This window comes from Convolutriloba macropyga, unplaced genomic scaffold (genome assembly GCF_964194025.1).
Source record: "Convolutriloba macropyga unplaced genomic scaffold, txConMacr16.3 SCAFFOLD_2099, whole genome shotgun sequence".
Lineage (NCBI taxonomy): Eukaryota > Metazoa > Xenacoelomorpha > Acoela > Convolutidae > Convolutriloba > Convolutriloba macropyga.
In genome coordinates, this window is record NW_027453178.1 from 19,223 (window position 1) to 35,187 (window position 15,965).

The 15,965-nt window shown below is 36.1% G+C and overlaps 1 protein-coding gene across 1 annotated transcript; it reads right to left on the reverse strand.

Annotated features, from left to right (window-relative positions):
* Positions 1–2,472: 2,472 nt before the first annotated feature.
* LOC142358105 (carbonic anhydrase 9-like) lies at positions 2,473–15,249 on the reverse strand (the record flags this gene model as incomplete). Its single annotated transcript, XM_075409571.1, has 6 exons — positions 2,473–2,733; positions 5,805–5,977; positions 8,449–8,518; positions 8,743–8,805; positions 9,012–9,158; positions 15,074–15,249. Coding segments are annotated over 6 exons (740 nt in total), but the record flags the coding sequence as incomplete, so codon positions are not given.
* Positions 15,250–15,965: the final 716 nt, after the last annotated feature.

Below are 15,965 nucleotides of genomic sequence, written 5' to 3' on the forward strand. Positions count from 1 at the left end.
ATTGGTCCTTTATCTTCGATTGCTTTGCAATCGTTTTGCCAGTCGGTTCTTCTTTTTTGATTACGTTGTTCGCGTTGCCCTCTTTCGGCCGTGGTTTCATCTGCTTGTGCTGGTTCATAGTGTGGTTGTGCTGGATAATCTAAGTCCTCGATTTCTGGTTTGGGTTGTAGTAGTTTTTCTACTTGAATATTGTCCTTTACCATGATCGCTAGTTTCACAGTTGATATCCATTTGTCCCAGTCTAGTTCTGGTTGGTGACCTTTGTCCCAGAAGAAGTTAACTCCAAGGGGAGATCTTGTCATTACTGAATGCGCCATGTCGTATAGAATAACTTTCGATAACAAAAGAGCAAGTTCGAAGCTTGAATTATCAACTCTTTCTCGTTTTGCTTTAGGCAGAACTGCAGTTTAGCTTTCACGCTCTACGTGATTTAGACGAAGTACCAGTTGGCACTTGTGCAAACAATGTTTAACAAAGCTGTCACTCAAGTTTACAATATGGTTATCACCTATTGGTGATACTCAACATTAACATAGCAACAAAGGAATATAAGTTCATTCCATCAGGAATATAAATATATGTAATATAGTTTATCAGTGTTTATATTATTAGGTGCGATACTTGGTTTTCAGCTCTCCGAGTGGATCCGCCACCACAATAATAATAATACTAACAATAATAATAATAATAATAATAATAATAATAATAATAATAATAATAATAATAATAATAATAATAATAATAATAATAATAATAATAATAATAATAATAATAATAAAAATAATAATAATAATAATAATAATAATAATAATAATAATAATAATAATAGTAATAATAATAATAAAAATAATAATAATAATAATAATAATAATAATAATAATAATAAATATTATAATAATATTAATAATAATAATAATAATAATAATAATAATAATAATAGTAATAATAATAATAATAATAATAATAATAATAATAATAATAATAATAATAATAATAATAATAATAATAATAATAACATTATTAATAATAATAATGATAATACATTGAACAGAGGAACGATTGATAATAGGAGAAAAAATAACAATAGCCCAGTTAATCTAAATTTTAAAAGATTAGTAAAATAATGCGAATCTCAATGTTCTAAAGTACAAATTTCTAAAATACGAATCTCAATGTTCTGAAATACAACTACGAATCTCAATGCTCTAAAACCAAAGGGGCTCATTTAAGAATAGAAAGGTTGTTTTCTTAATGGTCAGGTACACTAACAATGTCTCTTCACTAAAAACACAAAAAAATGGAGATTTCTTTGAATTGTAGGTTGAACTGCTCTGAATTCATGCTGTTAATCGCAAAAAACGATTGGAAAACATATTAGACAAAATTTTAAACGAGCCTTTCATTTAACAGCCAAAAGAGCTAAGCATTGCAAGGAACTAATGAATAATTTTGCCAGATTGGCCATCGACACTAAAATAATTTCGTATAGAACTTATCCCTGACCTTGAAAACCCGCAATCGCTATTCAAACAGATAGAAAAGGAATAAAGTGGAAAAACAAACAGACGATTTTTGTTTTTTGTTTCAATTTTGTCTTATATTTTTAAATTTTATTATAATCTGTCTATGTCTGTGTCTGAGTTAGTTTTCGTCTAAGTTAATGTCTCAGGTTATCTGGAGCAAAAATTCAATTTAAAGAGACTTTTCCAATTTGGGAACTCTCTGGTATAAAATGACAAAAAATTATGCAGTATAACTGTCTACAGTGAAGTCAAAAACCATTCAAATCCTTGTTGGGAGCGGCGCAGATGATTACGATGTTTGTTCGATCATTTTGTGTGAGCAGTTGATGTATTATTTTTTCAAAAACTGAAATATAACCCATCTGTACAAAAATCATCCGTGATCAGACCTTTACAGGTGAAACATGCGATGTTCAGCCCTAGCTCATTTTTGTACCTGATCATACCTTGTTTGTATTCGTTTAACATATTTACTCATAACTAGGATGAATAGCAGGTACGCTCCATGATATATCATTTATTTCTATAATATCACCATTAGCTACTGAGTCAGCACTGCACTCACTAACTCTATCCAAAACTAATAAATAACTTACAAAAATAAATAACATTTGCTAAACTACAAATTTTTTGTTTACTCTTACACTGTGGTACTTATACCCTCAAATATATCACTACCTTTAATCTTTCTATTTTTATATATTCTATTTATATTTTGGGTCTCATCCCCACGCAGGTTGATGGGGCGGGGCTTCATTGGGAAAGACTCGGTTTTTTTTCCAATTTGCGGCACTGACTGCAATGAAATTGCATATGCGGCATTGACTGCAATGAAATTGCATATGCGGCACTGACTGCAATCAAATCAGAATATATCACATTTCTTCGCTGAAAACCCGCGCATTTCTGGCATATTTTGTGGAACAGTCTTGTGCCCGTCTATACAAAACAGTGAACAAAACTAGTTTTAATTGATTTAGTGACTATGGTTACACCAATTACATGAAAATATAATAAATTTTATTACAATATGTCGCAGAAAACATCCTTGATTATAATTCGTGTCAAGACTTCGGTTTTCTTAGTCAGCATGCACATATCACTTGAATGTTGTGAGCACTGTTCGTCCATTTAGAGGTTGAGTCAGACGATAGTTGTTTTCGATTTGTCCCCCGTGGCTATCGTCACAACAGTTTACTATCGTTCGGTACTGAAACATAAAAAACAAGATTGATGTGACCGCGGACAGGGTCTCTGATCAGACCAACTGTGACCAATTGCCAGACTGAAAAGGGGCCCTGGTCAACCCTTTGTCAAGAGTGATTTCCTGTCCTAAGTGGGCTCGAAATTGAAGCGAATGCGCTTGATCAGACTATCAGGAACTCACGGGTATGGTTCAGCATTAAAAAAAAAAACGGGGCAATAATATTGAGGTAAATGCTAATAATTAATATTGTACGAGCCTCAGTGTCTCCATGTTAAAACTTGAGCATGCTAAAATATAATTTTTGAAGAAACGTTTAATAAAGGTTAAAAAGTAAATATATGTAGGCGTTATATTTTGCTTACAATTAACTTTTTTTACATAAACAGAACATAAATTCCGTAAAACAAACCATTAAAACTGTCAAATAAGACGTGTTTATGCTTAATAAAGTTTCATATTCTGAACGGTTTCGATCAGAAAGGAGAACTTTGATCTTAAGTATCAAAAGAGACTGATACCAGACAAATGAGCGAAAAATCTCTTTTGCCGTCTCACCCGGAACCTAGTCCCAGAGTAAATCAGTATTGAATCAGTAAAATACAATAGTAGATGGAAGCTTCAGTACTGATTCATGGCGGCCGAACCCAGGCCTAGGCCTCGACTTATGAAAAGACTTTAAAAGTCTAGTAGGGGGGGGGGGGGCAACATTGATCTCAATTGTGCATTATGTTGACTTCAAATCCAATGTCCATTTTTTTCTGAAATTACATTGAGCGTTCTGATTTTGTTTTCAATGATCTTCATTATAAATTCAGAAAATAAAAAAAATTTTAAAACTTTTTTTGAAATTTTGTCAGAGCATTAAAAATCATTTAAGTATGAAAATGAAATAGCTCTCTGATAAGTTCTGACAATCTCTATTACAATAAGGAGACAATTATTCTTTCTCATTTGTTGGGGGGGGGGGGGCGGTAGTTCCAATGAGACTATGTGTGTGAGTTGAAGGGGGGGGGGGCTTTGACTGTAAAGAGAAAGTTGAAAAAGCTATAAATATTGATATGATATAATAACACCTGGGGGGGGGGGGGGCTGGAGGCGTACCAATAGGATAGCAAAAATTTAATGCAGACGTATAATTTTATGACGCTTATCCCTTTTTAGTGTTTGATAAAAAAAGTTTCCTTTCATTTTTACTTTGCATGAGGCTCATTTTTTCAGAGTGATCAGAGCGAGTTCAACGGAAAAATAATTAGGCTGAAAACAAATAAAGAGAAAAAGGTCATTTTGTTCTGGTGAATGCAGAGAAAAAGTATTATTTTGACAAGAAATTTGAAATTTAACTGCAAATTCTTCGACGAAATGTCTTATTAATGCCATGATAATAAATCTGTCCATAGTAAAAATCATAAGAAAAACTTTATGATTCAGTGCTGACGTATAATGACACACATATCTGGGAAGACACTTGTTGCTTTGACCGATATCATTTTAATAAATGATCCTAAGCTTAATACGTTGATTTCTCTGCCGTTGCTTTATATCGTTTTTCTAATACGCCAATTTTTGCCGTCTTTTGTAATGATCTGAAGCGAATTAGGTTCATTTTTCTTCCTTAGTCATTTCTTTTTCATCAATTAAACTCCTCAAAAATTACCGAATTCGGGTAGAGAAGATCAGATTTAAGCAAATTCTGACAGACAATAATTTTGTTGGCAGCAGGTAAATGATTTTCAAGGAGTTAAAAAATCCAAAAAAAGAAAACATTTCAAAGAAGTTAAAAGATCCCAAAAAGTTACTAGAACCGTGACCAATTTTCACGAGATGAAAATCTATTTGGTAATATCTTGTTGTGGAAGGGTTTGATCAATAAAATAATGAGTACCAAGAACTCCGAAGAGCAAACCTGGATTGAGCATGCTTGTTGTCATATTTTTTTTGGAAGTTTCTTCACGTTTTTTATGTCATCAAGGATTGGCATTTTTTGTGTTTTTTTGTGTTTTTTTGTTTTTGAAATTGAATATTGTAATACTTAAGAAAAAAATAGTACAATATAGTGAACAAAAGAAGACATTCCACTAGTTAGAATAGGGTTTCTGGTTTTCTATCTTAGGTCAACAATTCAACAGAACAATCAACTAGCAAAATATCTATTAGTTTTTTCTTTCGGTTTTTTCCAAGCCTGTTTGATTGTTTAATTACTAGGGAGTCTTGCCATTGTTCAATATGTATTAGCGTCTCTTTTGCAAGGAACAGGAATTTTTCAATATAATTACCGCTTTTCGGCAACCATAATCAACCACTCAATGTGAAAAAAAAAAGGAAATTTCTGCTCAGTTGAGGAGGAATCGACAACTGCCGGAACAACTGTCGGAACAAATCTTTAACTAAACTGTACCAAAAAAATTGAAGAAAGATTTTTGATGACCACCGAAATAAGGATAATTGATTTTTATTTACTTTAAAGAAATTTCAATTATCAATAAAATTAAATATGTGTCAAGTTGAGTTTCAGAGCTGTTAATTCATATCAATTCACCATGATCTTGAATTTAACCGGAGCAAAATTTGAGACACCAGACCTAGTCAATTTTGATCACACAACTCGGGACGCACAAAGTGCTGTTTGAAACTCGACCAACAGCGTCTGGAAAATAGTAGGATTGGAGAATAGTGTGGAAAATGATCGCTTGTAGTTTTGATCAGAGATCTTCTTGGTCTAGCATGATCTGATGAGAGGGAAAATCTGGAAACGGTCAGCTCAGAGATCACTTCGGTCTGGCTTCTCAACTTGAAACTTTCATCAAAATAAAACCTAAATTACTATATTGAAGCATGTAGGTCGTGAACATGAAGACTGGGGATTGTTTTGAGTACGTGAGTGATCGAAATTTTATGAACCTCATTATGTCATTATGTCAGACCTTGAAAAAAATTGTCATCTAAATGTCATCACTTTTTCTAGTAAAGAAACGTGTCAGCGTCTTTTCGAGTATTTTAACTATTGTTTCACAAGGAAATTAAAGGTTATGAAAGGTGGAATTATTTTGCGCAATTGAGAGTATGTTCCATCTCACCTGAGTCCACGTGATGTAAAGTGGAAGGTGGAATACAGTCCACTCAACATCCTCACTGCAGGATGGAGTTGTTAGGGATCCCATGTACCTGTAGAATCCGCCCATCATGTCTTTATCATGGATTGGTAGAAACTCACTCATCACTATCTTATCACGAATCTCAATCTGACTCCCTGAAAGAAAATTGTCTTCCGAAGACATTCCTTGTGTTTTCTTATGACTGCGATGTTATATGTTTTACATAGCAACTTGCTATGCTACTATTTAAAAAATGCTCGAGCCCGGGGGATTATCACCTTAACTGTTTCAGCTTGGGGGGGGGAGGTAGATTCGGAAAGCTCCCAAAAATCGAAGAGAAATGAGTCTTGTCCAGTACATTTTGAACAATAAAATAGAATTGAAAGGATTAGATTGAAATTATTTAAATTTTTTGGTTGTTCAAAAATTTGTGCTTCAAAGATGTGAAAAACGTGAATTTTGTACAGACTTCAAGCATATTCATTCTAATGGAATGAATAATGGGCTCATCGGTTTCTTTGCAATACAGTTAATTTTTTTGTATTTGTAATTTTGTATTTGTAATTTTTTTTGAGTCTAAGCACCAGTACTGCCAGAAAATCACCCAGTACTGGCTTCGACCCATCATATTTTACTTGCAAGCATAGTGTGCAATAATCATTACATCAACTGCGAGGCTTTTTTTTCGTGTTACTGGACGCTTCATCTTTCTAGCCAAGTACACTCCTATTAAGTGGAGCTTCTTGTGTAGCCAGGTCATATTTATCTTATCCACAATTTCATTTTTACACAAGGCTATTTTTGTTCAAACTTCTGAGAACCTTCAAAACCAGGCTGAACAGAAATTTGTAGGTAAGTTATTTAAACTTTCATTTTCCAAAATTTGAAGCAAGAGTTCCCAAACGCCTGGGTTTTCTTAATTATTTCATTTGAAGGTTACTAAAACCTATAAAATTAATTTTGTCAAATTTTTCAAATTATGCCTTTATAATATGGAGAAACTATGTCTAGTGTAAAAACAGATAATGAGTGGTCCGGGCTTGAGTCCCAGAGCTTTTCAGCGCTGAACCAGCACATATAAAGAGTAAAAACTTAATTCAGTTCTGAAACATTGCATCTCCAGAAAATTTTATATTCTTCATGTTAAGTTTTCCTTCATTATAGTATATTGAGGTCTTAGAGTTCGCCCAGCCTAAGCTTATCTTGTATAGTTTGCAAAATACTCATACCCCAAACTGAAGTCTTAGTAAATATAACGTCATATTTTTGTAGTTTATGGTCGGTAATTACTATAGCATTATACAAACTTTTTATACATAAGCTAGTTTGTAGACAATAAACACAAAGCTCACTTAGCTCAGTGAATACGGCTTGCTACGCAAATTAAATATTACAAGTACTCATGCGGAAGTTCGAATCGCATCCAAAGCAAACCTTGTTGGCGGGAGAATAAGCTGAACTTGTTTTTTCCATCAAGTAAAATTTACTCAAAAATCAGACTGGTCATTGTGAATTGTGACATGAACAGAGTACTGCCATCCTAAAAAGAACAGAATGTTTCTAGACTGACTCAGCACTGATTTGCTCTGCCACCAACCTCCGGTGGGGAGCGTTTTCAAAATGAAATATCGCCGGCAGATTACCGGAAGAGACTTGAAAATTTATCTGCATATAAAACAATCAATTAAATTTTCCAAAAAACCAGAACGATCAACGAATATATAAAAAAGATAAAAACAAAAATTATTTGCATACTAAAACGATAGATACTTTTTGAAATATCCAGATTTAATTCATTAGCTTATGGGTATGAGGGGAGGAGGTGGGTAGATTGGGGTCGTTGAGGAGGGGATGGATTGTTTTGGTGGAGGGTTATGTAGGGGGCGGGGTAGAGCTGATTGACAATTACGGCATTATTTTTTTAAACGTTTTTAAATTTTAAAACATTTTAATGGACCTCAAAAATTTTAAAGTTTTTTTAAGAAGTTATCAACAATTAAAGGAACAGTGAGAAACAGTTTTGAGAGAAAACATGTTTATGAGGTCTTGAAAAGTTTCGAAAAAATATCAAAACTCAACAGAAAAATAGTATGTGACCAAAAATGGCAAATATCAGGAGCAATAGAAAATAGGACCAATCAATTTTATTGCTTGTCTTCTTTTAGTTAAAACCTTTTAGTCAATAATACTTAAAACCTTTCATCAAATGAATTATATATGATGTCTTTAGCTTCAGAATCAAAACATGCAAATTTGAGGAAACGCGGAAACTGCCAAAACAAGAACGTTGTACTAATTGAACTGATACAGAAGATGCAAATCATACGAGTATTTCACCGCTTCCAGAAATTTTAAGAAGCATGTATGCTTTTGAAATAGATCACGTGAAAGTTTCAGACGCTAAAAAAGTGGCCATAGGCACCAAAAAAGAGCAGTACTGCTCATAAAAATATCAGTCTGAAATGTGGGGAATAATAGGAAAAAAAGGCAGCTGAGAACGGGCCGAAGTAGCCTAATGCTGCTCCGCTGCGATTACGCAGGAACCAAAATTATGAATTATTATCTTGCAGGCTCTTTCAAGGCTTCAAACTCTTCAATCGTTAAAATCCTTTGTGAAAAAACTGACCTTCTTCCTTGATGGCATCTAAAAGTCCAATCAAGTAGTCCCAACTATCGGACGAAGAATATGGGCCAATCTAAACAGAACCAATTAATTTTTTTTTCGGAAATTAAAACAAATCAAAAAAGAGCAGACACAAACATCGAATAAAACTGCACTACAAATCAACACAAAATTCGAACTGACAAAACAACAATCACTGATAGCCCGGTTTAAAATCTATTCATATAAAGAGTGGTTTAGAGTTTTAATGAGATATGGTTTTGTTTCTTGGGTTTTTGAAAAGTTTTGAAAACTGACCTGAACGAGGAAGCCCAAGACAGCCAGTGATCCAGTGTTCGTGTCTTTGAACACAAAATGAACCTGGAAACATGTCAACTATCATTACCGAATTATCCAGAGATCTCAATATTGTTTTTAATACAATCTTTAAATGACCATTAAACTTTGGGGAGGGGCTGTGGGCTATTATGGACAAGAACCCGCCTTTTGTTAAATTAGGTTTTTTCTTAATTTAACCGAAAAGCAACAAGGATACTGAAATTTAGTATTTTTCAATGTTGACAAACCTCTGCGGGGTAGTGTCTTCCATTTATGGTATGTTCCGACCCTCGTGAGAAATCGCTCCCAAAGTGCATGTGAAATTGGGCTAATTCGTATTTGTGCCCTCTCAGTCCCCCTCCTCGCATGAACAAGTTAGAGCCCTCGACTGCCAGCTAAAAAGAACATTATTTGCATTATATTGGTTTTATTAATTCTATCAAAACTTATAATTGCCCGGGATGACCCTTCTTAGATACCATATCTAAGACCATGTATGTTTCCATCCAAGTCTAAGCAAAATTTCTTGCATGATCTTGCTAAGGTTTTTAATAAGCCATAAATAATCTTTGGCATGAATTTCAAGATTTTACATGAAAGTGGTAGTTTAGGCAGTGCAGCACGTTTTCGACGGTTTTCTCACCGATGGAACAGTTTAGGGTCTTGGATATGGTATCCGGTATCCAGTAAGCCATATTATGGTCTTAGATATGGAACTAAGGACGCCATATATGATCTTGGATATGGTTTCTAAGATTCAGCAAAAACGTTAAACACTGCAACCAAATGAAGGCTTTTCAAATTTTCAATCCATTATCACAATTGTTAAATTATATCATCTTGGATTTGTTATCTAAGAAATCATTATAGTTTTTGATATGATATTTAAGACACCATATATTATGTTGGATATGGTTTCTAAGATTCAGGACAAATGTTAAACATTGCAACCAAATGATGGCTTTTCAATGCATTATCACAATTGTTAAATTATATCATCTTGGATATGTTATCTAAGAAATCATTATAGTTTTTGATATGATATATAAGGCGCCATATATGATCTTGGATATGGTTTCTAAGATTCAGGACAAATGTTGAACATTGCAACCAGATAAATGATTTACAATCGATCGATTACGTTTTACGCCACAAACTGACAAAAAGAAAACAATAATCAGTTCATTCAGTGCTTTTTTTGAAACTTTTTTCTCCGTAACATGTTTAAAAAATTTTTTAGGAGGTAAAAATGAAGTTGTACAAACAAGTTTGATGGTATTGTATGGAAAATAAAAGTCTATTGTCATGTATATGATATCAATGACACCAAAAAAATTTTTTTTCATGAGTAATTTTAGACCGCCATTTTTTTTCGTTGGAAGCCCTCTATGATGTTACGAAAAGCGTCTTTGAGTAAAAAAAATGAGGATCCACGAAAAATCGTTTATGACCTTGGATGTCCGTAAAAGTCTATGGTCTTGGATATGGAATTTAAAAAACCACTGAAAAAAATTTAATGCCGTATCCAAGTGCAATAATGCCTCTAGAGCTTTGTATAGCAAGCCAAAATACTTCGTTTTGGAGTACTTTTAATTTTTGCATGGTCTTGGATATGGTATCTAAGAAGCCATACACTCCATATATGACTTTGATATGGTATCTAAGATCGGTGAATGGTGGTCAACCCGGGTGTTTTAGATTCGAGAAATTTTAGTTAACATCACTGGTAAACTAATCGGCGATTTAATGTAAGACCACTGGTAAAATGCGATTAGTTTTGTGTTGACAGCTTCCAGGTTGAGAGGTCACCGACCAAAAAATACACCTCATGAACACGTCATTAATGACCTCAGATTCGACCACGTCAAGACCCTTGTCAAGACTTTTGAAGACATTTGAGACCTCTCAGACAATAGCACTTACAATAGCGGTACCTGGACTCGGGTTATCTTTTATATTTTCACTGCTGCATCCATGCATTAACATATTTTAATTGTAGATCATGAATATAATAGTTCTAAAACGCGACTGTAAATTGCAGTGACACAGCTAATATAATCGAGCTAATACAATCAGTTTCAACCCAATCAACCGCAGAACTACAAATTTTTCAAGAAATCCATCATAAAGATTCTTGAAAGCATCTTTTGAGTTCAGATCAGCCTACCCAGTGAAATGAAACCTGATAGCCTTGATAAGAAACATACTTAATCATAGAAAATCTTGCCAAGATCTTGCCATGTTACATGGCAAGATAGTATCAAGATATGTACGAACTTCTGTGTTGAGGAATTTTGCTTTTCACTTGCAAGAGATCGTCGTTTTTTGTTCGTTTTCATGAGACAAAAACGATCAAAGCCCCTACGTGGTAATCGTCGTTTTGCTCGTTATTTCGTCGTTTCTTTTATGTAGGAAAAGATCGTTTTTTTTAAAAAAACGACGAAAAAACTTGATCACCACGGGGATTAGAACCAGTGAACTTCCGATACATCACTTGATGCACTGACCACTACGCTTTCAGGCCATTATACAGATATGCCAAAACGATCTAATAGAGGAAAACCAGTTCAAGAGCAATTGAACAACAAAAAAACGATCAAAAAACGAGGATTTCTTCTGAAAAAAAAACGAAGTAAGAAATCACAAAAAAACGACGAAAAACGATCAAAAACCAACGATTTCATTGCAAAAAATACGACGTAAGAAACGACAAAGAAATGATGAAGAAGCAATCATTTCTTACACTTGAAAGACCACTTAAACGACGGAACTAATGAAAACGAAGAAAACGACGACAAAAATACGAAAACGACCACGAAACGACGAAAACTCCGATTTCTCACAAAATATTCTCGTTTTTTCGTCGTTGTCCTCAACACGGGTTGCATGATCTTTGCATGGGTGTCGAGAACCGGAATAAAAAAGGAGGAGGGTAAAAAAGCATGTCATACTGGAAAATCGTGAAAGTCGGCTTTTCAGCTTGACTTGAGTTACTTCCGACAATATAGCAGCTGAAGTATGTCAAAATCCGATTTTTCGTACGTTGGGAATCGACGAAAACTGACGCTTCGTTCGTTTTAAATCCGACAAAACCGACGCTTCTTACGTTTGGAAACCGACGAAACCGACGCTTCTTACGTTTTGAAAACTTCGAAAACCGACGCTTCTTACGTTTTGAAACCGACAAAAACCGACGCTTCTTACGTTTTGAAACCGTTGAAAACCGACGCTTCTTACGTTTTGAAACCGACGAAACCGACGCTTCTTACGTTTTGAAACCGTCGAAAACCGACGTTTCTTACGTTTTGAAACCGACGAAACCGACGCTTCTTACGTTTTGAAACCGTCGAAAACCGACGCTTCTTACGTTTTGAAACCGTCGAAAACCGACGCTTCGTACGTTTCAAACCGACAAAAACCGACGCTTCATACGTTTTAAATCCGACAAAACCGACGCTTCTTACGTTTTGAAACCGACGAAACCGACGCTTCTTAAGTTTTGAAAATGTCGAAAACCGACGCTTCGTACGTTTCAAACCGACGAAAACCGAAGCTTCATACGTTTTAAATCCGACAAAACCGACGCTTCTTACGTCTTGAAACCGACGAAACCGACGCTTCTTACGTTTTGAAAATGTCGAAAACCGACGCTTCTTACGTTTTGAAACCGACGAAAACCGACGCTTCTTACGTTTTGAAACCGTCGAAAACCGACGCTTCTAACGTTTTGAAACCGACGAAACCGACGCTTCTTACGTTTTGAAACCGTCGAAAACCGACACTTCTTACGTTTTGAAACCGAAGAAACCGACGCTTCTTACGTTTTGAAACCGTCGAAAACCGACGCTTCTTACGTTTTGAAACCGACGAAACCGACGCTTCTTACGTTTTGAAAATGTTGAAAACCGACGCTTCTTACGTTTTGAAACCGACGAAAACCGACGCTTCTTGCGTTTTGAAACCGTTGAAAACCGACGCTTCTTACGTTTTGAAACCGTCGAAAACCGACGCTTCTTACGTTTTGAAACCGTCGAAAATCGACGCTTCTTACGTTTTGAAACCGTCGAAAACCGACGCTTCTTATGTTTTGAAACCGACGAAAACCGACGCTTCTTACGTTTTGAAACCGTTGAAAACCGACGCTTCTTACGTTTTGAAACCGTCGAAAACCGACGCTTCTTGCGTTTTGAAACCGTCGAAAACCGACGCTTCTTGCGTTTTGAAACCGTTGAAAACCGACGCTTCTTACGTTTTGAAAATGTCGAAAACCGACGCTTCTTACGTTTTGAAACCGACGAAAACCTACGCTTCTTACGTTTTGAAACCGTCGAAAACCGACGCTTCTAACGTTTTGAAACCGACGAATCCGACGCTTCTTACGTTTTGAAACCGTCGAAAACCGACACTTCTTACGTTTTGAAACCGAAGAAACCGACGCTTCTTACGTTTTGAAACCGTCGAAAACCGACGCTTCTTACGTTTTGAAACCGACGAAACCGACGCTTCTTACGTTTTGAAAATGTTGAAAACCGACGCTTCTTACGTTTTGAAACCGACGAAAACCGACGCTTCTTACATTTTGAAACCGTTGAAAACCGACGCTTCTTACGTTTTGAAACCGTCGAAAACCGACGCTTCTTACGTTTTGAAACCGTCGAAAATCGACGCTTCTTACGTTTTGAAACCATCGAAAACCGACGCTTCTTACGTTTTGAAACCGACGAAAACCGACGCTTCTTACGTTTTGAAACCGTTGAAAACCGACGCTTCTTACGTTTTGAAACCGTCGAAAACCGACGCTTCTTGCGTTTTGAAACCGTCGAAAACCGACGCTTCTTGCGTTTTGAAACCGTTGAAAACCGACGCTTCTTACGTTTTGAAAATGTCGAAAACCGACGCTTCTTACGTTTTGAAACCGACGAAAACCGACGCTTCTTACGTTTTGAAACCGTCGAAAACCGACGCTTCTTGCGTTTTGAAACCGTCGAAAACCGACGCTTCTTGCGTTTTGAAACCGTCGAAAACCGACGCTTCTTACGTTTTGAAAATGTCGAAAACCGACGCTTCTTACGTTTTGAAACCGTTGAAAACCGACGCTTCTTACGTTTTGAAAATGTCGAAAACCGACGCTTCTTACGTTTTGAAACCGACGAAAACCGACGCTTCTTATGTTTTGAAACCGTCGAAAACCGACGCTTCTTGCGTTTTGAAACCGTCGAAAACCGACACTTCTTGCGTTTTGAAACCGTCGAAAACCGACGCTTCTTACGTTTTGAAAATGTCGAAAACCGACGCTTCTTACGTTATGAAACCGACGAAAACCGACGCTTCTTACGTTTTGAAACCGTCGAAAACCGACGCTTCTTACGTTTTGAAACCGACGAAAACCGACGCTTCTTACGTTTTGAAACCGTTGAAAACCGACGCTTCTTACGTTTTGAAACCGTCGAAAACCGACGCTTCTTGCGTTTTGAAACCGTCGAAAACCGACGCTTCTTGCGTTTTGAAACCGTTGAAAACCGACGCTTCTTACGTTTTGAAAATGTCGAAAACCGACGCTTCTTACGTTTTGAAACCGACGAAAACCGACGCTTCTTACGTTTTGAAACCGTCGAAAACCGACGCTTCTTGCGTTTTGAAACCGTCGAAAACCGACGCTTCTTACGTTTTGAAAATGTCGAAAACCGACGCTTCTTACGTTTTGAAACCGACGAAAATCGACGCTTCTTACGTTTTGAAACCGTTGAAAACCGACGCTTCTTACGTTTTGAAACCGTCGAAAACCGACGCTTCTTACGTTTTGAAACCGACGAAAACCGACGCTTCTTACGTTTTGAAACCGTCGAAAACCGACGCTTCTTACGTTTTGAAACCGACGAAAACCGACGCTTCTTACGTTTTGAAACCGTCGAAAACCGACGCTTCTTGCGTTTTGAAACCGTCGAAAACCGACGCTTCTTACGTTTTGAAACCGTCGAAAACCGACGCTTCTTGCGTTTTGAAACCGACAAAAACTGACCCTTCTTACGTTTAAATACTGACGAAAACCGATCAAAACGACAAAAAACGTAAGGGCTTTGATCGGTTTTGGTAATGTAAAACCGATGAAAACCGACGATTTCTTATGTTTGATTCCGACGAAATTCTCAACGCGGGATGTGGCCTGCACCGTAATAAATACCATTTTCCCCTATACCTTGAGGTAAGAGTGTTCATTAACAAACAGTCGAAAGTTTGTTCACGAAAACCGCTTTTAGTTATATAAGTGATTTCATTAACCCTGGAAAAAATATTAGAATTTTTGTCTTGCCTGGAAACTGTGTCCCGTGTTGATCAGCTCTGCGTTTCTTATTTCCCGGTCAAAATTGTTGGAGAAACGGAAAGAACCCAACTGCCATGATTGGGTGACGTCACCAGTCCGGATATCAATTGGGCTCTGTGATGTGCCACTGCATTCTGGATATTCAGAACCCCAATCTCTTCCATCTGAGCAGAGAATATACCTCTAATGGTGTCATGATAGATTGACACTGTCCAGACGGAAATTTAATATTTACAGACAAAAACGCACGAGGAGACGTAGTGCGTCCCGGGTCGAAAAATGTTCTAAAAATTATGTAAAAAATGCGCTGAAATGCGCTGATTTTTCAAAAACTTCAGTCACTGCAAAAAACCTTACATAAAATTGCGCTGAAATGCACTGAAACCTTGAAGAAACGCGCTGAAAACCAGTGTAGTTTCAAAAAATAGCGCTGAATGGGACTCGAAACCTGCTCTCCGGTGCCGTCGTCATTACTCAATCAATTGCGTCATTGACATTGATTCCTGAAATTCTTCCTATTTAATTTGCTTTTATATTAATAAACAATTTAGGAAGAAATGCGCTAAAAATATGTAAGAAATGCGCTTAAAATTCAGCGCATTTCTTACATATTTCAGTGGCATTTCTGCACTTTTCAGCGCATTTTTTTTCAGAAAAATTTATTATAAGAGCAATTTAGAGGGTTAGAAATTGAGGAATCGGTGTCACAAAGCGTTTAAATCCACTATATCAATTTAAGAAATGCCCTGAAAATGGAATGCATTTCTTAGAAATTTAAGCGCGTTTAAGCGTAAAATTATGTAATACATTTGAGCTGAAAATTTGAAAACTTTCAGCTCCATTCAGCTCATTTCCGCGCCTTTTGGCGCATTCATATCAT